Source organism: Fusarium solani (assembly GCF_023522795.1).
Source record: "Fusarium solani strain SB1 chromosome Unknown bctg00000008, whole genome shotgun sequence".
NCBI classification, from domain to species: domain Eukaryota; kingdom Fungi; phylum Ascomycota; class Sordariomycetes; order Hypocreales; family Nectriaceae; genus Fusarium; species Fusarium solani.
Window position 1 is genome coordinate 803,061 of NW_027072148.1, and position 23,180 is coordinate 826,240.

At 53.0% G+C, this 23,180-nt stretch overlaps 6 protein-coding genes across 6 annotated transcripts; 2 read left to right on the forward strand and 4 right to left on the reverse strand.

The window, feature by feature from the left end:
* Nucleotides 1-1,182: 1,182 nt before the first annotated feature.
* Nucleotides 1,183-2,500, reverse strand: MRS44_012294 (uncharacterized protein; the record flags this gene model as incomplete). Its single annotated transcript, XM_046269525.2, has 2 exons — nucleotides 1,183-1,547; nucleotides 1,609-2,500. The coding sequence occupies 2 exons, from the start codon at nucleotides 2,498-2,500 to the stop codon at nucleotides 1,183-1,185; spliced, it is 1,257 nt and encodes a 418-aa protein (XP_046133256.2).
* Nucleotides 2,501-4,449: 1,949 nt separating this feature from the next.
* On the reverse strand, nucleotides 4,450-6,933 carry MRS44_012295 (uncharacterized protein; the record flags this gene model as incomplete). Its single annotated transcript, XM_065618751.1, has 7 exons — nucleotides 4,450-5,085; nucleotides 5,258-5,503; nucleotides 5,841-5,990; nucleotides 6,085-6,211; nucleotides 6,275-6,572; nucleotides 6,619-6,719; nucleotides 6,812-6,933. The coding sequence occupies 7 exons, from the start codon at nucleotides 6,931-6,933 to the stop codon at nucleotides 4,450-4,452; spliced, it is 1,680 nt and encodes a 559-aa protein (XP_065474823.1).
* Nucleotides 6,934-7,461: 528 nt separating this feature from the next.
* MRS44_012296 (uncharacterized protein) lies at nucleotides 7,462-11,083 on the reverse strand (the record flags this gene model as incomplete). Its single annotated transcript, XM_046276182.2, has 3 exons — nucleotides 7,462-10,650; nucleotides 10,706-10,897; nucleotides 10,985-11,083. 3 exons carry the CDS (start codon nucleotides 11,081-11,083, stop codon nucleotides 7,462-7,464), a joined length of 3,480 nt encoding a protein of 1,159 aa, XP_046133253.2.
* Nucleotides 11,084-11,787: 704 nt separating this feature from the next.
* Nucleotides 11,788-13,020, forward strand: MRS44_012297 (uncharacterized protein; the record flags this gene model as incomplete). The annotated part of the gene is made up of 1 exon (XM_046284059.2): nucleotides 11,788-13,020. The coding sequence occupies one exon, from the start codon at nucleotides 11,788-11,790 to the stop codon at nucleotides 13,018-13,020; it is 1,233 nt and encodes a 410-aa protein (XP_046133252.2).
* A 1,174-nt stretch (nucleotides 13,021-14,194) lies between these two features.
* On the forward strand, nucleotides 14,195-16,640 carry MRS44_012298 (uncharacterized protein; the record flags this gene model as incomplete). Its single annotated transcript, XM_046281152.2, has 4 exons — nucleotides 14,195-14,424; nucleotides 14,560-15,174; nucleotides 15,214-15,309; nucleotides 16,313-16,640. 4 exons carry the CDS (start codon nucleotides 14,195-14,197, stop codon nucleotides 16,638-16,640), a joined length of 1,269 nt encoding a protein of 422 aa, XP_046133250.2.
* Nucleotides 16,641-16,838: 198 nt separating this feature from the next.
* MRS44_012299 (uncharacterized protein) lies at nucleotides 16,839-21,968 on the reverse strand (the record flags this gene model as incomplete). The annotated part of the gene is made up of 3 exons (XM_065618752.1): nucleotides 16,839-17,984; nucleotides 18,068-21,620; nucleotides 21,673-21,968. 3 exons carry the CDS (start codon nucleotides 21,966-21,968, stop codon nucleotides 16,839-16,841), a joined length of 4,995 nt encoding a protein of 1,664 aa, XP_065474824.1.
* Nucleotides 21,969-23,180: the final 1,212 nt, after the last annotated feature.

Sequence of the window (23,180 nt, forward strand, 5' to 3'; positions counted from 1 at the left end):
GATGAACCTTCAAAGTGAAGGCCACCTGTGAAGTAAAATACAAGGTTGAAGAGTGACGAAAAGGCTTGGGGTGGCATGTGAGCGAAGCGAATGGACCCAAGGCATGAGCGACGGGAACCTGCTCCTTCCAAAATAGATGACGGATGACGACGTGCCCCGCCACGCGGGAACGTATGGCGGGGCTTGTCTGTTAGGAGAATACCTGAAGCGCCCGCTGTGGCACAGCGCTCTACAGTGGAGAGACAAGTACTCGGGCGCCTGGAGGCTAGCAGGGGTCATGTGGCTGACAGCGAGGTGGTCTTTAGCCTGGGGAGGGAGCTCATGTACCGCTGCTGCGGTCATTGGCGGGGGAGAGACATTGGGGAAGCGAGCGTCGTCACGCGGCGTATGAACGAGGCGTGAATGGCTTCATCGACCACGTATGGGGATACGTATGCTTCCACGTCAACGCGACTGAGTTGTTTATGCTTACCAAGTGATTTGTCTAGATTGGGTTCCTTTAACGAGGAACTAGGGTTGTTCGTCTGGTTTCTAGGCGAGTTCAAGAATACTGAGAGCTATCAAACAAAGTTTTGCAGATTGGGAACCTGATATCTGAAAAGTACTTAACATGTAGTCCCATAGTTGAAAGTCTATCTTGCATAAACTATCTTCTTTGCGGCGCCCTAGTTGTTGGGTAGTTCCGATGGCCCTTGTCAGCCGTTTCCTGTCAGCCCTGTCAGGCTGTCAATAGGCTATTTACCCATGATCGATCGACGGTAAAAGCTGACAACTCCACATTTCGTCCAGACGTCACCAGAAACTAGAATCAAGAAGTGAACTTGTCCCCTTATGGGGCTATTATTATTTGTGTACCTAAACGAGGATACTAGCTATATTCAATAAGTCATGTGGTATGTAAACATGTTCGCCGTGAGCTCGTCTATCACCCATCTACGGCGTTGCAGGAATTATCGACAGACTCCGAATGTTGATACGCCGTTGTCGCCGAGCAAGGCCTTTTTCGCCATTCCCGAGGCGTCCTTGCGTTTCTTGAACTCCGTGCGTAGTAAAACATGGCTCCTATAAGAGCATGATGTGAAACAGAATCAAATATGCACAGCTCGCTGAACCGTGAAAATCAATGGGGAGCCGTTTCTTTAGAAAACAGGACATGAGCCCGTTCTTTTGATTCTTTAATGCTCAAACATCCTGGGCCAATAGACCGGTTTGGAACTCTGACTCAACAGCCGTTTCAGGGTCAGTGTAGTTGACGGGCTTGTGGATTCGAAGATGCCAAAGGAAATAATCCTCGAGGATGCAAAAGTTGAGAAGGAAACTGTTGCAGTTCCAGGCGATTCCGCAGACAATGGCGCCGGCTACAGCATCGAGGATGAAGTGGTTGGCGGTCGCGACGATGGCGGTCAAAATCAGGGTAGGATATGACATGCCCATGACCACAATGGCGATTCTCTTCCACGAGTTGGGACGGAGGCCAGTGATGGGGATAGTGGCGATGGTGAGACCGATGAGGAGGGAGTAACCGAAATGCAGCGAGGGCATAGCAGCTGATTAACGTTAGCAACCCGTTTTGAAGCTACGTAATATCTCAGGAGATTGATAACCTACCATATTGGTTGCAGAATTTGTTAGTGGTCCATACACTGCTCTCACCAGTGCCACTGTGAACCGAATCCACGAAACCAAAGCTCTTGGCCTCGGCAGCATCAGGCCCCTTGTAGTCAGGATCGCTCAGCAGGCGAGGAGGCATACAAGGCCAGCTGGTGAAGATGATGAAGGCAATGAGGTTGCACATGGCCATAGTACGTCGACGAGCCTCATAGAGAGCAGGACCAGCTGCAACATTGTCGGCGCGGGCACTGACACGGCGCTTGCGAGTGGTGGTGAAGTAGTAAAGCATAACCAGGAAGAAGATGGTGCCGGGGATATGGATGAAAGAGTAAATGCGGTTGATCCAGTGGAGGATAGCAGGGCGCGCGAGGAACCACTTCTGGATATCCACCTCCCAGAAGATGTGTAGGCTTTGCTCGAGGTGGATGAGCTGTAGGGCGTGCTTTCGGGCAACATTGACGGTACCCTCGACGAGTGTCAAGGCAGTGATGGCGCGACCGACCTGGTAGACAAAGTAGATGAGGAACCAGTACCAGGCCTCGGCAAGGAAGGGAAACTTTTTCAGGACACGGCTCAGCAGACGGTCCTCAAAGACGAGTGTATTCGGTGTCGACACAATGCGCTTGAAGCCAAATACTTGGAACTTGCGGCGGCGGAGTGTAGGCTGCTCGTCGGGGTCGATGCTGGGAGAGCGCGAACCGCTCCAGCCGCTCATGAGGCTATCGGTCGAGTCTCGCTTCTGAAAGTCATCGGAGCGCTTGCGGCCGGCGTCCTTGGGCCAGCTCGACTTTGCGAGTCTGAACCTGTAGTCCTTGTTGCGGTTGAAGTAGGCGCCCCCAAAGAGGAGGGTTACCACTATGAGTGGCTCGAGGAATGAACCGACTCCCATGACGGCGGGGGGATATTGGTACGGTTATGGGAGAGCGTCGAGGTTGGGATCGATATGGGCGGCTTATACGATGTGGTCACGATGAGGGACGGTTCGATTCAGACCTTAACACTTTGGACAAGACCCGATATGTCGCTAGAGGGAATGGAGCAAGAGAGAGAGAGAGAGAGGGACAATTAGAGATAGAATGGAAGAATTATTACAGATATGGATTTCAACGACAAAACAACAAATAAGCTGGCCCGCCGGCGGGTTTTGATAGCGGAGGATCAAGAGCTGTAGCTACAGAGGGGGCGACGGGGACCTTGGAGACTGGGGTGAAACCAGGGCAAGTGGGTCAGCAAGTTCTCGCCGCCCGCGGAGGATCATTAAGAAGAGAGATGAATGGGGGAGAAGGAGACAAGTCAGTCTTGTCCGGGTGTCTCGGCCTTTGGAGGCACTTGGCACAAGGTTCGAGATGGGTTACCTGCCCGAGCATCTCTACAGTTGGAAGCACACGACCACTTACACCACTCGGCACTATCCCTGTCCAAGGCAGGGAACATGCATGGAGCTAGAGAGCAAGCCGGGGTGGGGTGGTTAAGCTCCGGTACCCTATCAGAGGACATGTTGCAGGGGGCGTGATCACTGGAGGTGCACTTTCAGTGCTCTCGCGTTGTGGCTGCAGGCGCCTAGACGTTGGGCTGCAAGCGGCGGCACGGCATCGTGGACTTTTTGGCGGTGGCTGGATAAAGAAGAGTAAAACTTCGACCGCTTGTTTTGTCTGAGACTTGGATTCTGTACTACAGGAGAGTAACTATCCCTGCCCGCAATGGGAAATCTTCCCATGTTTCGGCCCCGAAGCCAAAAAAGAATGGTGACGTCGACATGAACCTGATATGGTGTTGTCTCTACCACATCATCTGACGATGTACAGAGAGAAGACGCGGGGGACATTCTCCTGTGACAGCTCCTTAACAAGGCCCCCAATGCATAAGATTTTATTATCGTGACCCGCAGCACCCGCTATATCAGTTCCGCGGCTGCCGATTCACAGACAAGAAGCAAGCAGCTGCCTCGGTCAGCGGGGTCGCGGACTTGATGCCACCCCGGGAACATATCAGACGCCGTCCTCTACACCCCGACCCCCGATCTCCGGGCCTTCCGGGCAGGTCTTGGAAAAGCCCACAAAATGGTCCTTGACAAAACAGAGCAAAAAAACAAAGTTAAGATGTGTCGTTCTCCCCGTCTTCGCGTGCTCGGCGTCTACAGAAACGCCGATCAAACGGAATTTGCCATGTGGATTTTGATGGAGATGCTTTGAAGTGAATCGTGAAGCTCCAGTTTTTGCTCCCGTATATCCTGAGTGTAATTACCGTAGACCCCGTTGCATACCAGCCCTGCCACGATCTCTCGGTCTTACCACACATCCTTTCTTTTATTGCCGAGACCATCAACTATGGTAATCAGATTGTGAGAGCATGCCATAAGCTGAGTTATCAACCATCACCGCCTCTTGGCGGACCATGACGAAGCGATGCGTTGTCACGCTACAACTCTCCGTCCCCCCGATTACAACCTTGAGGGGGAGGGCACATACTACCGTGCGCTTGTAAGGAAAGTGATCGACGTCATATCCATCGCTGTCGGAGCTATCTAAACTGCCGCGCGGGACGTGTTGCTAGCGGTTCCGAGTCCCGAGCAGGGCTTTTGTCCAAGCGCCACCGCTTGCAGAAGAGAGCAGCTCGGGCTTTATAAGCGGTGCGGAACGGAGGAAAGGTCAAGCGCGAGGGTAAAAGCTCCGCAATCATGCTATAACGATAAACTTTGGTATGCCCATGTTTCACTTGTTGTTGCTGTTCCTTGATGTTACTGTTGCCATGCATTCCCGTTTCACCCCCACCTAGAAACCTTATACAAGCTCAAATATAGTTATTGTTATGCTACACAAGCCTATTCTAACCTGCAACTCAACCCTGTTTCCTCAGTCCCGTCTTCCGGGCCACATTTGGATCATTCTCCGAGTAGGCCAGGAACGTCCACCGCTCGCCGTAAGGTTTGGTCTTGTCCACGAACCGCAGATCGGTAGAGACACGCACCCTGCCCTTGGGAGACCTGTTCTTTGCGCCGGCGTGGATCGTGTATGCTCCCTTTTCCATGTTTTCGTTAAAAGCCGACATCCTCTCTTCGTCAGACAAGCTGGCGTTCACCTTGGAAAAGTCCTCGTACTTGACGCCAATGTCATGTGCACGATCCAGATAGATAAGCCCACCGCCCTCGACTTCAACATCTCCAATAGGGACCCAGGATGTGACACTCGTAGGGGGCCCAGCCCTTAGAAAGATCTGATCGTAGTGCACAGGCGTAATCTCACCACCCAGCACAGCACATCTTAGCAACGACCTAGGCAAACACCACGACTCTTCAAACCCCAGCACACTGCCGATGAACGGCTCGATGCGTCTGCCCACAGCATCCTTGAACTCTCGGTATCGGCTCCAGTGGTGTGAACAAGTGGCGTTCTCGACGAATGGCCCCGTGTCAGGGAGGCCGGCTGCGACGCGGAGGGCGCCGGGGAGGGTGAACTCAGGCCAGTCCGTGCCTGGCTGGGTTGAAGATGCCGTCGCGGGGATCGGTGCCGAGTTTTAGCATGTTTGTGCCTTCGTCCATCATGGAGAGGTATGTGGCGCGGAAGTCGTTGACGAGGTCGGGATCGAGGAGGCCCTGAACCTGGCGAGGGATGTTAGTATTGTCACAATCGTTGAGGCGTAGACTTACCCAGACTACACCATCATGCCAATATCGCCTTCTCAGTTCCTCGATAGGGGTGTCGGGAGAGCAAGGCGTGAGGAGTCTAGCATCCTCAATCTCGCCGTCGTTGCCATAGAGTATAGGAGCGTTGGTCTCTTGCTTCTGAAAGTGAGGTCCCTGCAGACTAGCATCAAGATTCAGGGGGCCATTAGGAGGTAGTGCTGTCGCCATGATGTTAGACAAGTGGACTGTGGTGATGACTTTCGATTGTTGCTAATGTAGGACTTGTGTTGTATAATGAATCTAGTCTCGGATCTTGCAAAGTTTTAGACTCCTTAAATACATGATTCTCTTCCCCCTTCGCATCCTGTACCATTTGATCAATTCCCATCTTGGAAGTCATGATTATCCAGAGGTTCCCCGATCGTGGGGTATCGACGTCTCCGCACTCCGGGGCGGGGAAGAATCGATCAAAGAGGCAACCTCTCGGGGAAGACCTCGATTACTCCTTAGGCAATCCCAAGTTGAGCCCCGGGGACCCCCCATCCATGTTAATGGATGAATGGAGACTAGTTCGTCGAATAGAGTATCCGCGGTTGTGATCAGGTACCCTATCATTGCACATCTGTCGCCGTGTCATGACTGAGGGGGCTGATGGTGGGAGGACCATGTAGTTGAGATAAGCTATAATGGAATCTTGCCACTCGTTCAAAAGCCTGTAAAACTCGGCTGCTGCATCAGACGGTCGCAAGATCGTTGGCTAATTAAACCAGAAGAGCCGTTTTCAATACTCGCTGATCGCTTGGGGGCCTTGGGGAACGTCTATGAATATCGAGGACTTGAGCCTGCCTCACGACAATGTCAAATGTGGACCAAGTCTCGTGCATCTGGGAGTGGTTGAGAAGATAATGCGTGACTAGAAGTCTGGCTTGCAAGGAGACTCTTTCTGTGGTTTCGTTGGCCATGTCGTAGAACTGAACACTAGACGAGGTCAGTTACATATCTCGAATGATCAAATCGACTCATCTTGATGAATAACCGCACCATCTGTTGTTAGTGCTCGAATAATGAGACCCCAGTGCCGTGGTCATGTAAATAAGAGCCAAAATCCCCTGACTCAACTTCCCCCGGCACCAAAAGATGGACAGGTAGAATAGCAAGCCGGGGAAGAAGACGGCCTCAACAAAGCCGATGAAGAAGCGCGCCACGGCGAGGCCTGCAAAGCTGCTGATGACGGTCTGCGCGGCAGAGGTGAAGCCCCAGACGGCCATGGCCAGATAGATGTAGACGCCCGGGAGCTTGAGTCTGCCGAGCATCATGTTGGAGGGGATCTGCATGATGACTAGACACGTCAATAGCTGAACCTGTATAGCTTGAATTTGACTTACTGTAGCCGACGAATAGAATAGACACGCAGCTCTGGTACTCAGTATCGTTGAGATCCAAGTCTTCCATGATGCCTGCCAGCGTTGCTGACGCAATGTTGTTCCTGTCGAGGTGGTTGAGGATATACATAACTATGAGCGTGGGTATGATGACAATATCCATCCTGAATAGAGCCCGTCGTCCAAATTTTTATACTTATCATCGCCGATATTGTTCAAGATGGCGGGAATGGTGTTGACAGCAACCTCCTTGGACTCACCGACACCTTCAGTAAAGCACTGGCGAGTCATGGTGTTGACCTTTTCAGTGTCGGACATGATGGATGAATTGAGGAGTAGTTTCTGACCAGTCAAGTCTCCTGCTAGTGATGAACGGAATGAAATGGACCAGCTGCAGTATTTGTAGTCGCCATAACTCGATCACTTGGGTCCTTGACTCCCAAGACCCCCTTGTCGTGTCATTGTCCGAGAAAGGAGATCCTTCGGTCCCCGGATCCCGCCGTTGGTTCGGGTCCTGAAGCGGTCACTGTCAATCTTAAAAGAGGATGGTAAAGGTGATTTCTCGCATCTGAGATGTAATGCCGAAGACTTGCTATGCTCATGGCTGGACATTGCTATACATGTCGCGAGGCGATCTCAGGTATACCCTGTTACCGAGACAGAAATCCAAAGAATGTATACAACCTGTCAACCTTGACGAAACAAAGACAACTGCTTCAACGCCGGGGAGTGTCCTTGTCTCCCTTCTTTTCCTACAACGCCAATCCAATGTAGTCTATGCGCAGGCCTGACTTCCCAAATAACGGTAACAATAGCAATGGCCTTTCAACGCCCCGAGGCAACCTCTCAACTATACATTTCGTCCACTTCCACTATACGTCCAAGAATCAGGCTCTGAATCACAAGCTCATCATCCAGAACCCGCATGTTTCCAACCCTCAGCGGAACTTGCGACGACTTTCTGCGCCTCTTGTTACCCGCCACTTCCGTAGGCCCCAGAACCGCCTCGACTGTCCCTGTTCCCTTATCGATATATAGCCAGTCGAACGGGTTCCCTGCCTTCTCGTGTTCCTGCAACACGTCACGCGCCTGCTGTGTAGAAAAGACACGCGAGATGGATGGACCCAAAACTGTCGCCAAGAATATGTACGGTTCTTTGGCATCGTTGCGAGACTTCTTCGAGTCTACCACAACGAGCACCCGTTGTCCATCGAGAAGACGCGGACGCTGATCAATGACCTCAACGAGCTTTGCATCAACCGCAGAGTATGGCGCCAGAGTTCTCGACCGGATCGCATTGCCCAGTACAGCGGATGCTCCTGCACAAAGGATGTAAGGCTCCCAGTCCACAATCGCTCCCTTGTTCAGACAAGCCGTGATCCATTGATGAGCCAAGCAGGGGAGCCCTAGCGCCAAGGCTTGCATGTACTTGGCCTTGCGTGAGTGACTGTCTGCGATGAGTGCTGTAAACCCGCTCTCACACCCTGCCTTGGTGAGCTTCAACGCATCTTCCTCATCGATCACGAGGCTGGTGGTGTTCATGATTGACGAATGCTCAAACATATCTTGGAATCCTTCAGCGAGGATCGTCCCGCCTGCCTGTGTGATCTTTGTCTCCAGCTTGGTTCGTTCCTGTTGCTTTACCTGGTTCTGAAAGGAGATGGCAAATACCATGCCCTCGAATAGCTTACAAGTCCGGTGTACTGGAGCCAGGCTTTGCCTGAAAGATCTGCTAGATTTCATGTGTATCAGGCTCCTTTCCAAGACACTTGCGGCCGGTGAGTGATGCAGCTCATCAGTGGACTCCGAGTCAAGACGTGGAAGTCGCTTGGCCATCCTCGTTGCTCTCGTTGCTGCTGGAGGTGACTCTGACTTGGTTCCTGCCCTTGGCGCCCGCTTACGCAAGCCTCGACCGCCGGCTGGTGATGGGAGGCTCACCGACTCTGCCCGCTTAGAGCTGGGCGAGTCTTGGGTTCCAGGCGTTGTCTTGGCCGACGGTTGTGGTGTCGTAGAGAGAATGCTCAAGCTCGAGGAAGTCGGCGGCACCTGGGCAATGGGGCGATTAGCCACAGGGGTCACAGGACTCGCCTCGCTTCGACGTGAGCGTGTGGTCATTGGTGGTGGGAGATCTGCGTAAACGCTTCGAGGCGCCCTCTTAGGCCGCGGCCCTTTCTTCGTTTCACCCTCGTCGGGTGTCCCTCTCCGTGCCACTAGTCCATGGTCATCCCCGTGCTCAATAGTTGCCATAGCCTCAGGCTTCCGTGGGGGTGACGACAAAGACATGGGCTTTGGTGCCGTCTCCGCAACCAAGGCGTCCGAATTTGAAGAGCTCACAAATGGGGTCTTGCGGCTTTGCCGTAGTGAGCGGCCATATGTCCTCACATTCCTCCTTCGCTGTGGTGGCAAAGACGACGGTTCTGAGTCTCCACGTGCCACCCCTGGACCGTCCTCATCGTCGACAATGAGTTTGGGCAACTCGGGCTCAGAAGGTAGCGGGTCCTCGGGGGGTGCGGTCGGTGGAAGAGACGCCTCAGTAGGCGGGAGAGAAGGCGGAAGAGAAGGTGCTGGACTGGTAGCAGGTATCATATCCTCCTCCTCCGTAACCTTCTGTGTATCCACCATGGCCAGATCCCCATCACCATCGACTTGTTCCTTTTCAGGGGCACTGTTTCCAGGAGTAGCCTTGGTTGAGGCATCAGGTGCCGTCTCGTTTGACGCAGCAACTCCCTTTTGTGAGTCGTCGACAAGAGTAGGCAGTTCTTGTGCCTTGGCGTTGTCTGTCTTTTCTTGCGGCTGGTCGTGGGCCGGGACGGACACGGCGGCTGATATCCTTCTCCTCTTCCTTGACGGCTGCTCTGCCGATTCGCGTTTAGCCACAGGTATGAAGCTCACTCGCCCCATCTCCTCGGCAGCTTTGGCTCGCTTCCGCTCAATCTTCTTCTTCCGCTCCATTCGTCGGATGGCATCGTCAGGGTCACTATCGGAATCCAGAGGAGATGAGACTGCAGCCCCTTCGCTCGACTTCCTCTCTTGTGACTTTTTCATCGGTTCGTAGTGCGTCATTGGCTCGGTGTTGCCTGAGGACCTGGGTGGTTGTGCTCGTGGTGTAGGATCCGAAGATGGGGGAGACTCGGGGATCATATCGCCGCCTGTCGATCGACTGTTGAGAGGCGTTTCTGCCCCTCTTGGATCTCCATCTTCGTCTTGGAGTGATGTTTCGGGTATATCGTGGAGGCGTTGCGGGCTCGAGGTACGAATATCGGTTGGGGAAGAAACATTGGCTCGGTTCTTTAACGGCGACGTCTCAATAATGTTGGGGGATATCGAGTTGAACAGGTTCGGCGAAGGGCGCGATGATGTCGGGCTGATCCTTTTGATGGCTGACGAGAACTGCGTCTGACCAAACAGTTGGCTTCCGGCCAGAGGCGCAGTTATGCTCGGCCTTGCACCAAACGGGTTCTTGGGGACGGCTGGAGTCTCGAAGGCGTTACCATGAGGTCGGCATGGGGTTTGGCCCGCATTCAGCTGCGAGGTCTGGTCAGGATGCCTCCAGTCGCCTCTAGTATTCTCAAAACCAGCATCCTCGGAGACCTGGGACGAAGGCCGGTTGAGTTCGCTCAAGGCAAAGTTGACTGCTCCAGTGTCGTCATCCCGAAGAGTCTCTGGCTCGTGAGATCCAGATTGCGTATCATTATTAACCGGGCTCGAGGGCACAACGTCGTAGTATTCACTGTAGTCGCGGCCGTCGTTGACCTGTGTCGGGGTCTGCTGAGAAAAGTCCATCTTGCGCAACAGCGCGGCAGCTGCAGCGCTGGTGGGTGGCTTGACGCTCTGAATCAAAGGTCCAGGTGCATCGCGTTGCACTGATTGCGGTTGCGCGCTGTCATGTCGCGTGGGGAGTGTTTCGTTGCCGTTGTGGTGACTAAAGTCGCATGGTCGTTGTGAATCGAGGCTCTCGTTGCTTGTCAAGTCGACGCGATTCTCTGAGTCCTCTTCATCGCCATTTAAGTCGTCTGGTTCGGGACATTCACCTTGCTTTTGCGAGTGTCAGTGCCACCCCGGTCAATTCCCAGTGCGACGGATCACAAACCTCGACAGTGGATCCTTCTGGACGCGCCTCTGTTGGTAACGCGTCGCGGGGAGCATGGGCCTCTGGACTTGCAATTGTAGCGACTGGCGTATCGGACGATGGTACCACGACTTCGTTTGTTGGCGATGGGATCTCCTTGATGGTCGTCATTCGAGTCCTCGAAACCGAAACCTTTGAGGGCGGGCTGCTGAGCTGTATCAGAGGGTACAAGTGTTAGTGGCCTGCTGCACTAGTCGCGAACCCCAGTGTAAGGGTGGTGGTGCTGCACTGGCTACGTACCGCTCCCACGCCAAATTCCGCCCTGTAGGCCTCGAGGATGGCCTGGCTGTCCTGCGACTCGTTGCTGCCTGCATGAGCAAGCATCTCCGAGTGTGTCATTGTGGTGAGAAGGGAATCATTTGAGCGATAATTAATTTGACGATGGAACGGCTCTCGCGAATAGTTGAAAGGAAGAAGTGCGCGCCGGCTAAATTGATTAATCCAATTGCCCCGAAGAGGAACAAAGAAGGAACCGCAAGCGTCAGGCCATCGCGCCGTTGACGCGGGGTCACGTGACTCCACTTACAAGATCGCTCTTTGGCCAACCGCCTTCATCTTACCATTGGCATGCTACCTAGTTGCTCGCCTGAAAGCCCTCTTCTTTGTCTCTGTAACTTGTCTCAGAATCTTGAAAGAGTGATTCGGTTGAATATGGCCTGCAACTGGTATTGCCTTTGTGCTTACAGCAGTATCCCCCTTGGTGCCAGGATCGTCGGGTGTCCGTAGCACATATGCGAGGGAGCGATATCCCTTGAACCACTACAAACAGAGAAGGGTAACAATGGAGCTAAGGCTGAAATAGAAACCAGCGAAGAACAACTCGTTTGTTTCGGTCTATCATATACATCCGGAAGACCCTTCTCAGCACCCATCGATTGATTCATCTCTCGAACAAAGACTCAACACCATGAGATTAATCTGAAAATCATAAAAGACCGGGCTTGTTCCCTTTAGTTCAGGATCACTCATCACTTGCACTCACACCCGAAAGCGTACACAAGTCTTAACTAAACTTCCAACACACCTCACGCCTAACTGCAACAATGCCCGAAGACAAGTCCATCGCTGTGGGATCCCTTGTAGCCTTTTCCCAGGGCGAAATCCGGGAACCCATGTTTGACCTAGCCTACGACATGTTGGATCCTCTCGGACCCCGCATCTCTAGACTCAATGACTTGGAGGCCTTTCTCGATCATACCGTCAACAATCCCGAAACCAAGGATTCTTGCCCGCGTCCTAAATTCGACTCAATGGCAGAAGAATACGCGAGAAAACTCCAGGATGTACAACAGCTTGTAGATAAGCGCCTTTTTGCCGGAGAGGCCTTCACGAAACTCGCCAAGTTTGACAAGCGTGTCTCCTGGATCACCCGGGACGTTGAAATGAGCATCTCACGTATCGAAGAGTTTATCGAGTCGACTTTTGGGAAGCGTCCCGACGAGGTTCCTCGGGAAACATCCGGGGCGAAGGGACCAATGTATCTGAACCTTGCCGGTCTCTATGGTTCTTCAGAACTGCCGTCGCTGGCGGCTTCGTTCAACAGCAAGTCGGAAGACGAGGTCTTGCAGCAGGCAAAAAGCGTTCTAAAGACCCTTGAACTTCTATTTGGCCGAGCCAAGGCCATGACGTTGGTACTCCTATCCTACGGCAAAGACAGATTTTGGGAGGCTGACGGGCTCAGTCACCTCCTCGATTGCGCGGAGCATATGGCACTCTTGCAGGGATATATACACAAGTCTCAGCGTTATGGTCTAGCCATCACCAAGTTCATGGTTGGCAAGTTTGACCGATCCGCCGCTAGACTCGATTGCTGTATAAGGGCCTTTATCATGGCTTACGACACCCTTCCCAATGGAGTTACTCCAGATGAGCTTGACATATTGTCACTGCAAGCTTCATGCAAAGGCAAGAACCTGGACGGGATTTACGTCCAGTATAAGAGAGACGATAGGGTTGCGTGTTCGTTGTTCCGAGAATACTGTAGAGTGTGGCCTCTTGCCGAAGATCACGATCGGGACGCGGCCTGGGAGTTGGGAGTCCGTGCCGATGCTCTGGCTATCCGAAACCGCCTGGTCATGAGCCATACCCTACTGAAGAGAACTAGGAGAGATTTGTGTTCTTGGAACTGTGGCCGTTCCAAGGCCTTGGGTGTTGACTTCATCAAGCACGCGCTCGCGATTTTTCACGTCTTACTCAGGGTTGACATCAATACCCTCAAGAAACTCGTTTCAGATGTCAAAGCGTTATGCCCTAGCCAAGCTCCGGCTCGTGGGTGATTAAGGGACATGGTTCTGGTGGTCAGTCAGGGAGTTACAACATAGACAGGCACATGTGATAAGTTCCTACATACCTACATAGATTGGTTTTCATAATTAAATACTCAATCATCCACCATAATGTTACTATCCTCCTCCAGGAGCCCTTTCGCTCATCCCTGATTTGCTTCTCGCGTATGCCCGTGCCTTGGAGCTATTCAAGTAGAACTGGGAAATTCTGTCTCCAAGTTAGGTATGGTTTCTAAAGTAGTAGAATCTTCCCTGTTAATTAAGTTACATCTCATTTAAAATCCATGTCTCTTATCCGCCTAATTATCTTTGAGGGTATCCGAAGAGTTTTCGTCATCATTCGTATTGTTGTGATTGTCCTCGACATCGCCATCTCCACCGGCTTATGAAATGCTCAAATGTCTGTTCTGATATTCTGCTTAAGCCGCTCAAGGCGAAGAAGATAAGCTAAAGAAAGCTGGAAGCATTACATAGTCTATTGAGATCATTTCTTTGTTCCTGATGCTCGAGTATACATGGCTATGGATGTTTGCCAAGTAGTTGAGTTGGTGTATCAGATACCCCCTTTTCAATCTTGGCGTAGTTGCCGCTGATGCTTCCTTTGCAATAAAATAGAACAGACCCGTGGATTCTTTATGCGTTTCAACTATAATTGTAACGAAATAGATCAAAGGGCGCTTTTCAGTGGCCTGACACCTGGAGATTCCACGTCAAAGGAAGCAAGCAATCGGCAGTCTGGTTTTCTTGCACTAGCTGGTATCAAAGAATTGGCGATCGTTTGTTTGTAATGGTAGCAGCAATTGCCATGGCATTGTCTGTAGCTCGATAAGAGTCAGTTTTCGGAACATTAATGGCTGCGACAAAGAAAACGAGCTATGAACAGCACCGGTGTTCTCGCATCGGTTTCTTTGACTGAACAGACAAGGCTTTGATAGATAACACTCCGAGCAACAGACAAGTCTCCGCTGCACCTGGCATTCATAGAGTTACAAAAGGGAGTCGTCGTCACCCTCATCCACCACGCTTCATCACTTACACTTACACAACATACACACAACATACAACATACAACATACACACAACATACACACAACATACACACAACAGCAGCAACCCATAACTCAAACAATCATAACCTGTAACTATGTCACGTCTAACAGCAGCAATGCCTGAAACCTGGGAAATCTCGGAAATCCTGGCCAACCCAAAAGTTATCCAATATAACCCAAAGGTCATCAACACTGTAACTTATGGATTGGAATTTGCGATGAGACGCAGGACTCGCGAACAGCTTCTTGACCTAGCCCAGGACGCCATCGAAGGTCTTGAAATCCAGCTCGAGCAAAATAGGTGCTTGACCTCCATCGCGAGTCGCATCAAGGGCCAAGGAGCCGAGTGAGAATACGAACTCGAACACAGAAGGCAGTTGAGACTTATCCTGGAGATCGATCGTGAGTTGGACGAATGATGCCTCTTTACCGCCTTGTTTCCTCACTCGTACTTCGACGACGAATGGGTGGACCGGTTCAGTAAGCTTATGTGTCGTCGCAATGTCGAGATACGACCCGACATCATGGACAATGCCAAGTTCATTAATGATTCAGGCGAGCTTCCCGCGGTGCTCAACGACGAAGCCTCCAGTTTGACCGACCAACGCATCAGCCAGCTGCAAGGTCCACGACAAGCCGGCGTTCCATCGCTGATGGCTTCATACCACACTATGAAGGATGACGAAATCAAGTGTGAGGCTCTCCGCGCCATAGAGGCCCTCGAGGCGCTATTTTGCAGGGCCAAGGCAGAAGTTATTCGCTCGATGTTTTACCTCGGAAACAAGGAGATGGAAGAGGGCCCTAAGAAGGTTCTCTACACGATCATCGGTGACCTCTTCGATTATGGTCATGATATGTGGCTCTTGCGTCGTTACGTGGACAGACTTGAGCACCTGAAGCCACGCATGGCTGACAGAGTACGCCGCCAGCGAGTAATCACCGAGTTCGAGGTCGGCAAATTCGATCGCGCCACTGCAAGGTTCGCTAACCGTCTCAAATATCAACTCTCGGGTCTTGAGCGGATTGCTGACCATGTGTGTTCTTGCGGTGTCCGCCCACGCGACAGTTCAATGCCGAGTCAAGAGGATATCCAGGAGTGAGCTGTCTAGGAGGTATCGGGCCTTGGACCGCTCAGATATGATGCCAAGGACTTGATGCAGAGCCTCATGATTAGAGGTAAGGCATCTGAGGCCCGAAGTCTGTTTGAGGGCAAGGGATTTGATGACTGGGAGTATGATGTATCTTTTCTGAGCCGCCTTGGCAAAAGCTTGAAGACTGGGATAGCAGACAGGATCTCTTTCAGACACTGGGTCAAGGTTTTGTCGAGGCGGTTTATGAAGGTGCCTGCGATCTCTGGCAGGTTAACATCTCGGCCCTCGGAGGGATCACCTTGAAGCTTAGACAGCTCCTCGACCATACCCTGAACTCACACTCTTAACGGCCCGGCACACTGGTCGTCTGAGGTATCGATACCAACAAATGATGCTAGATAGATGTTTAATTACCTAGCAACTCTCTGTTTTCTAGACTGTTAGAAAAATTGACTGAGTTCTGTTGTAATTAGTCCCTCCTAAGTGTTTATTAACCCTGATTAAGTAGTTAAGAAGTCATAATTTAGCTAGATGCCTATAGCTATCTTAATTGCAATCTTATATGCTAGAGAATAATATTTAAATAAGTACCTTTATATAGGTAAGAAAGCAATATAGTATTCTTAGAGGATATTTAACTTATTAAAATTATCTTTATTATTATTATATCTTTGATATGTTCTTTAATTTTAATCATAGATCAAGAAAACACAGTGCAACGCAAACCAAAGCTCTCATATGGCTATTTGAATCCTTATGCTAGAATGTACAGACGTGTGTCGAATAGCCAAGTTGGTGTGCAAATGCCCACCCTCCTTATGAGATCCGGTTTTGGACATCGCCCATGCTTCCTGTCAATCGTGAAGCACGAGCTCGCCATATCCTAGACGTTACAGCCACTGGAGTGAGACTTGGTGGCTTCCTATGCTTTGATCCGGTGATTCTGTACTGAAAGAAGCAAGGCTGGTGCTCTCATACACACAAAGCCCTATGAATAAACTGGCGATTATCTGGTTTAGGAGGAATGACGCCTTTGCCATTATTTGTGACGCAAGGGCAGCAGTTACTTCTATTTTAGAACATTAGTAGCTATAACAAAGAAAATGAGTGATGCAGCGCAAAGGCTTCTTTGAGTTGATAAAGCCTCGGCGCTGAACGAGGCAACCCTGCCTTGGGCGACCTCCCGGATCACGTTGCCACATTGACCGTTCTAACATGCAAGATCGAGGCAGACATTGAAAACAACCACGGGGCCCTCGTCGACTCCTTGGGTCGAGATTTCGTCGGCAAGGTTCTCGAAGCTGCCCACGATTTGGCCGAGGCCCACGTCTCGACCCTCAAGCAGCTGATCTCCAACGTTGAAAGGATGCTTGGCCTGAGCCCTGCTGAAGCCGCTGCTCGCTTTCCGAGCGTGAACAGTACCACAGGATTTCTCAACTTCTTGATGCGAGACGGATCAGGCCAGGAGTGATTTTGTCTAAGTAGATCTACGACACATTCAGGGGGTTGAAGCATAGATTGACATCACAAGGTTGGATGCTAAGCGAATTTGTTTGTTCGAGACCTTTCAGATACTTATTTCTCTGCATTAATCCTCTTGGTATAGATTAACCAACTTTCCTTTCCAAACAATCTTGAAAACTTTTCGTGCATCCAAAAGTGATAAACGCTACATGATCGCTATGTAAAGTCTGAACAAAGCTAACAAAAACAGAATATTAATAGTCCCAGTCATCGTCATCTCCCCAGTCTCCGCCAGAGTAGTCCACGACTGGCTTCTTTGCCCACTTGTCATCCGCAGGGGAGGACCTGGTTGAGGGGGTGGCTGCTGTTGCACAATCGGTGCAGGCTTCATCTGCTGACTCGGGAGGCCAGAGACAGCCGACACAGGAGGGTTAGGCTTGGAAAAGAGTGGTGTTGGTTCCATGTTATTCTCTTGGCGACTCGAAGGTCCATTCTGGACGGGCTTGGGAGAGCCGCCCTTGGAGAACAATGGTGCTGGACTGAGGGACCTTTCAAGGACATCACGAGGAGTAGCTGAGCCTGGCCGCGAGGTGGGTTGCTGTGGCTGAACATTAGGAGCTGGCGAAGGCGCCTTCTGAATTGTCAGGGGCTGCTCGAAGCGAGAGGTATCTGAAGAACCCCTGGTAGCGGCATCCGCATTTGCCAGAGCCTCCATATTGCGCTGGATCTCCTCAGACTTCCGGAACATATCTGTAGATCTCCTATGAACCTGGACAATTGAAGGTCGCAATACTGGCTGGGGTTTCGCTTCAGACACTTCGATGGTCGTGATAGATCCCGCATCAGACAAGCTGTCTCTCTTCTGGTGAGAAGACACCCGGCTCATTGAAGACAAACCCGCATCAGACAGGCCTGGGCTTGATGCAAGTGGTGGTTCAGGACTTGCACGAAGGGCGTCTGGCTTAAGCGGCGCAGGGATATTCTGCGGCTGATGTGGCCCAGAGATCCTTGTTTGCGGTACGGGCATAGGCTGCGGGGGCCTAGAAATATTATCCTGCCCTGGTGGAGGAATCTGAGATGGGAGATTCTGATGAGCGTTGCTTGGCCCAGCCCTTGAGGGTCCTACCAAGGGGGCCACTTGAGGAGGGGCCGTTGTTGGAATATGAGCAGCTGAAGGAGATGCTGCAATCCGGCCCGCGTCTGCAGGAGGCGCTTGGGGATTGGTTGGCGGCATGGTTGTAGGTGTTTGGATATGTCCAGATGGAATTCGCCCAGGTTGGGGGGCCATTTCACCAGGAAGGAGAGGCTTTGGATCAGGTTGAGGAGGCATCTGGCCGGGTCCCAGAGGTCTCTGTCCAGGTTGCATAGCCATCTGCGAAGGCCCGGGGGTGCTTGACCGCGCTGAGGGCCCATCTGGCTAGGTTGAGGAGGCACCTGGCCAGGCTTAGGACCCATTTGCCCAGGCTGGATAGGCATTTGACCAGGTTGAGGAGCCATTCGGCCGGGCCCGGGGGGACCTTGTCCAGGCGGCGCCCTCCCAGGGCCAGGAACGGGCTGGGTTGGTATCTGACTAGGTTGAGGCATCTGACTGGACTGGGCAACCATATGTCCAGGCTGAGGAGGCATGTTGCCCTGCCCAGGGGGTACTTGTCCAGGAGCCGCGTTTCCAGGTCCATGGACAGGCTGAGGAGGCATCTGACCAGGTTGAGGAGCTTGGCCAGGCTGAGGCGGCATGTTTCCCTGAAAGCCAGGTCCCAGTGAAGCAGTAGGGGGCTGTCCAGGTTGCCAAACCGCCGGAGTCGAGTACTCCCCACCACCCCATCTCGGAGGCGCATTGTTGATAGCCGTCACCGGAGAAGACACAGTTGGTGTTGTCGGGGTCTGAGCTGTAGACTTGGAGCCACCCTTGAAGAGCTTGAACCACTTGCCTCCCTTGCCCTCCTTGGGCCCGGCACTTTGCGGTCCTTGAGGCGGGATAGGACCAGGACGGAATCCTTGGGGTGTCGGGGGTTGCATGCCGGGAGCCCATTGCTGTTGGTTCTGGGGAATCTGGATCTGCGGCTGCACTCGGCCGTTGGGGGCCTGACCGGGATGTGGCATTTGTCCTGGTGGCATCTGGCCTTGGGGAGGAGCTTGTCCCATCGGGTTGGCCGGCCCTTGAGAAGATCTCCTCTGCAACAGCTTCGGGCCAGGGGCTTGCTGGGGGTAAGGAGGTTGTCCCTGAGGGGGAGCCTGTGGTGGAGAAGGCTGTGTCTTCGAGAGCTTCCTCAGCAGTTTGCCTGGGCCATGATGAGAAGTCTGAGCTGGCGGAGGAGTCTGGCCTGGAACAGGCTGTCCAGGAGGCATCTGGCCCTGAGGTGGCATTGGGCCTCCAACGGGGACCTGTCCTTGAACTGGCATCTGATTCGGGTACGGGGGCTGGCCCTGAGGACGAGGAGCACCTTGGATAGGTGCTTGCCCCTTGGATGGCTTCCTTTGCAGCTTGGCTGGATTTTGCATAGGCGTCTGACCGGGATAGGGAGCACCTGGAGGTCCTTGCCCCTGAACTGGACCTTGGGATACAAACTGTCCTTGAGGAGGCATAGGGCCCTGGGGGAGCTGGTTCGAAGGACTATATTGTCCCTGAGGTTGACTAGGAGAGGCCCCTCCTGGACTGTCACCCTGCAGACTTGTCCTCCGACTACCCGCAGGACTATGCTGCACCGACGAGGCCATCGAACTACGTCTCTTCTCCGGCGATCCGCTCATCGTTGAAGACCGACTCACTGTCCCGCTCGGCACCTCCTCGTGCTCCTCGATTCGGCCTAGGAACTGCTGCCCCTGTGGTGGAGGGGTCGGCGCGGGGACGACCTGGTTCTGCGGGACAACGTTGCCCTGGGATGTCTGACGGAGGGATTGCGAGCGTGACAGTCCCTGCTGGGCCACACCATATGATTCCGTGGTCGGCGGGGAAGAGAGCGGCGAGCCCACAGAGCTGCGTCGCGCATCGGGAGGTCCTCTGCTCAGAGACTTCTTGCGCAGCATGTTTTGCGCAGCTATGGCGTGACCCTGACCTTCGATGTCTTGCATGGTGAAGTAGCCTTGCTGAGGCTGGTTGGTTGGTGCCGAAGGAGGCGTAGGCGTGAAGCCATACATAGACGATGACGACTGAGAAACAGGAGAGGGTGTATAATTAGGGTTAACGGCCTGGTTGAGTGAGGCGGACGATGAGCCCCGGCGGCTGTTTTCCATGGGAGAAGGAGTTTGGAGGGGATACATAGAGGACATGCTGCCATGTCGAGAGTCGATAGGCGAAACCTCTGCACCGCTGAACGATGAATGGCGTCGGTTGAGATACCCAGGACCCGGCGCTGCACCAGCGCCCTGCGGCGGGAAATTTGGGGGTGGCCTTTGCATTGGAGGGTCGTCGGGATACGGGAGATTGTCAACAGGATACGGCGGGTTTTGAACCGGAGGTCTCCCGAACGGAGCTGCTTGTCCTGATGGAGGAGGAGCTGTGGCAGGAATCTGATCAGGATACGGTGGGATAACGCCTTGCTTAGCCGGGATTGGGGGATTCGGCCGTCCTGCTGCTTGCTGGGGATGTCCTCCCATCATGTTTGGCATTACACTTGCAGGCCTTACAGGCTGCTGTGCTTGATTCACACCAGCTGGAACATTCATCTGCTGTCCCTGGTATGTTGCACCTTGAATCATAGATGCCGGTCTTTGTGAAGGCAGTGAGTCGGGCACAGTGTTGACTCGCTGAATGCCCATCTTGGGCTCCTCCTGGAGACGCTGCTGCTGGACATGTGGCGCAGGGGTCATGGACGGAGGATGCTGCCCCTGAGCAGGTGGCTTATAGCCGTGGCCTTGACCAGGCGGTGCATTGAGATTCTGGGGTGGGAACTGAGGTTGTTGACCTGGTTGTGAAGGAGCTCTTCCACGTGCTGGCTTCAACACGGAAGGCATATGAGCGAGATCGCCCTGTTGACCCGGTGCCAAGGATGCTCTCTTATCATCGTCGAGTGAAGCCAACGTTGATGGTCCAGCCGAGAATGAATCCTGTCGATTTCCACTCCGTCCAGCCTTGAGCACAGAGGGCATATATGACAGATTCCCTGGCGGAGGTTGCGGTCCCTGAGGCCCAACAGAGCCGGAATTGACGGCCATAACAGGAGGAGTTGGTGCATTCTGTATTGAGGGGTCGTCAATAGGGTGCTTCGGGGGAACTTGAGGCGGCGCAAGCGCAGCTGGAGTACTCGTAGCCTCTCTATAAGGCGGCTGAGCAGGTTTCACGTTCATCATGAGATGATCTTCCGGCTGGAACGTCCTTCTTCGCTCCAAAACAGGCTCCTCTCTCATCGGCGTCGACCCCCGTGAAATATCCGGCGTGTTTCCAGCCGACCTGGGCTTATAAGCTTGGAATCCACCAACGACTTCCTCTACTGGAGGCGCTGGCTTCTTCTGTACCCGCAGAGGCTGCATCTGACCACCGTAGTTCCTCAAAGATCCTGGTGCGAGCTGAGGTTCCTCGTTCTTCTTCTCCACGGGGCTGGACTGCTCCGGAAGTTCTGCCAACAGCGGCGGCGGGGCCGTCTCGATGGGTGCGAGCACCATATTATCCGCCATCTCGACCGGTGGCGGGTTCGTCTCTACCCTCGCAGGTCCCGTATCTTCGGTAGGCATCTCGGCTATCACGCCCACCGGGTCCGGGGGCGCCATGGGGACCTCGCGGCTGTCAATCATGGGGACGAATTCGTGTGTCTCCTCGGGGACCGTGGGCGGAACAGCGACCGGCTCTCCCATTACAGGTTCAGCATGGGCTGCTCCGTGGGCAGGTGTCGTCTTTTCACTGGCGATTGGGCTCACGCCCTTGCCGGGAGGCTTGTCGAACTTGTCCTCAATGCCACCCGCAACAACCCTCCTCGCAGCCTCCTCTTCCTCCTCGGCCAGCGGGCTCACATCGTTGTATGCACCCGGGCCGAGGGTACATAAAGTTCTCCGGCTGGAAAACGGCGTTGTCGTCATCGCCGCCGCCGCCGCCATCACCGTCCCACACGGCACTCACAGGCCTCGCGGTGGCCGACATGCGACTCTCCCAACCATTCTCCTCCCTCCTCGCCTTTGCGTGGGCGCTCGCCGTTGTAGTGCTCGCATGCCGTCGGACCTGCTGCTGCGACTCGAGGCGCTCTTCGGGAGCTAGGTCAGGCGCCGGGGCGCCTAGGTCGACAAAGTCGGGGAACTCGTCACCCTCCTTGGGGAAGTGGTATTGAATGTGTCCGGTGGGCTTGTACTTGTAGAACCATCGCTGACCGTCATAGTCCATGTCCCAGCCCTCTGGAAGGCCAGCCATGGTTGCTGTCTATGTCCTTGGAGGACCCGACTGTTCGAGAGAGTCTGTATTATCGAGCTGCGTCGATGCGCATCGTCGAGGGCGAGGTCTTTGGTCGGATCAGGCTGAATTGCACTGCAGCTTCGGGTTGAACGTGGCCGGCGCGAGGGCTGAGCTGGGAGCTGAACTACCCGACCACCAACCATTTAAACCCGAGCAAGCGACTTTCGGCGGGTAGAAGGAGCACAAAGGACAACAAACTTGAAGATATGCCGTGTTCCGAAATGGTACAGCAAGTCTCCCTTTTTGGATCGATCGAGAGGAAGAATACCCAAAAGCAAGACGCCAGCCAACGCTTCGCTTCAACCCGCCAAGGCATTCTCCGGGGCACGCTGGGGGGCTCGCAGCCTGATGCCGCACGGGTAGTCGGTTGCTCTCCACTAGTCAAGCCCATGGCAGCGGCTGAGCACATTGGAGTCGTCTTCTATTGGGCGGGCGCTCTCGTAGGGCGGTCCGTGGGATGGATTGGGAGGGGGGACCCTTTAATTACAGCTCCCGCTATTGCTTCCCCTGGTTCTTCGGTGAGAGAAAAGCCAAGGCATGAGTACAAAGACATTAACAGAGAGTCTTGTAAATGCAGCGCAAAGAAGTATTACACGTAGCATTTGTGATATATAAATGGCTTTTAGATTTAAAATACTCTAAGGATGTTTCTTTTTATTCTTTATGTTTTGTATATCTCGTTCTATCCTGAATGCCTCCAACAGTTGTGACAAGTCAGATATATCTCCTGTTCTGGTGTGCTGTTTATTTCTTCGCCCACGGGCCAAGCCCGTCGGCGACCATCACCTCAGCCTTGAATGGGGTCCCGGCTAGAGCTCCCCCAAGGGCTCCGTTCCTTCGGTGCCTAGATGTTTGAAAAGGCGATATATCTGTTACTTGATATGACATGAGCCATTCCGTTCTTCATCTCGTCTGATTGATTTACATAACTTTTGTATCGTATATATTGCTCACAGCATCGTCACCACTTCTGGTCCACCCAACCGCCTGGTGTCAGTCACTCATATCCACTGAAATTACATCACTCACACCTCTGGCCCCTGTCTTTGATCAGTGGATCCTTGCTGATTGAAACAATCAAGCTTTCTTATCAAGCTTCGTGTTATTATTAGATCTCGAAACTCGATTGTCGAGAGCTTGGACATTCACTTTTGAACTCTGTTGATGGTT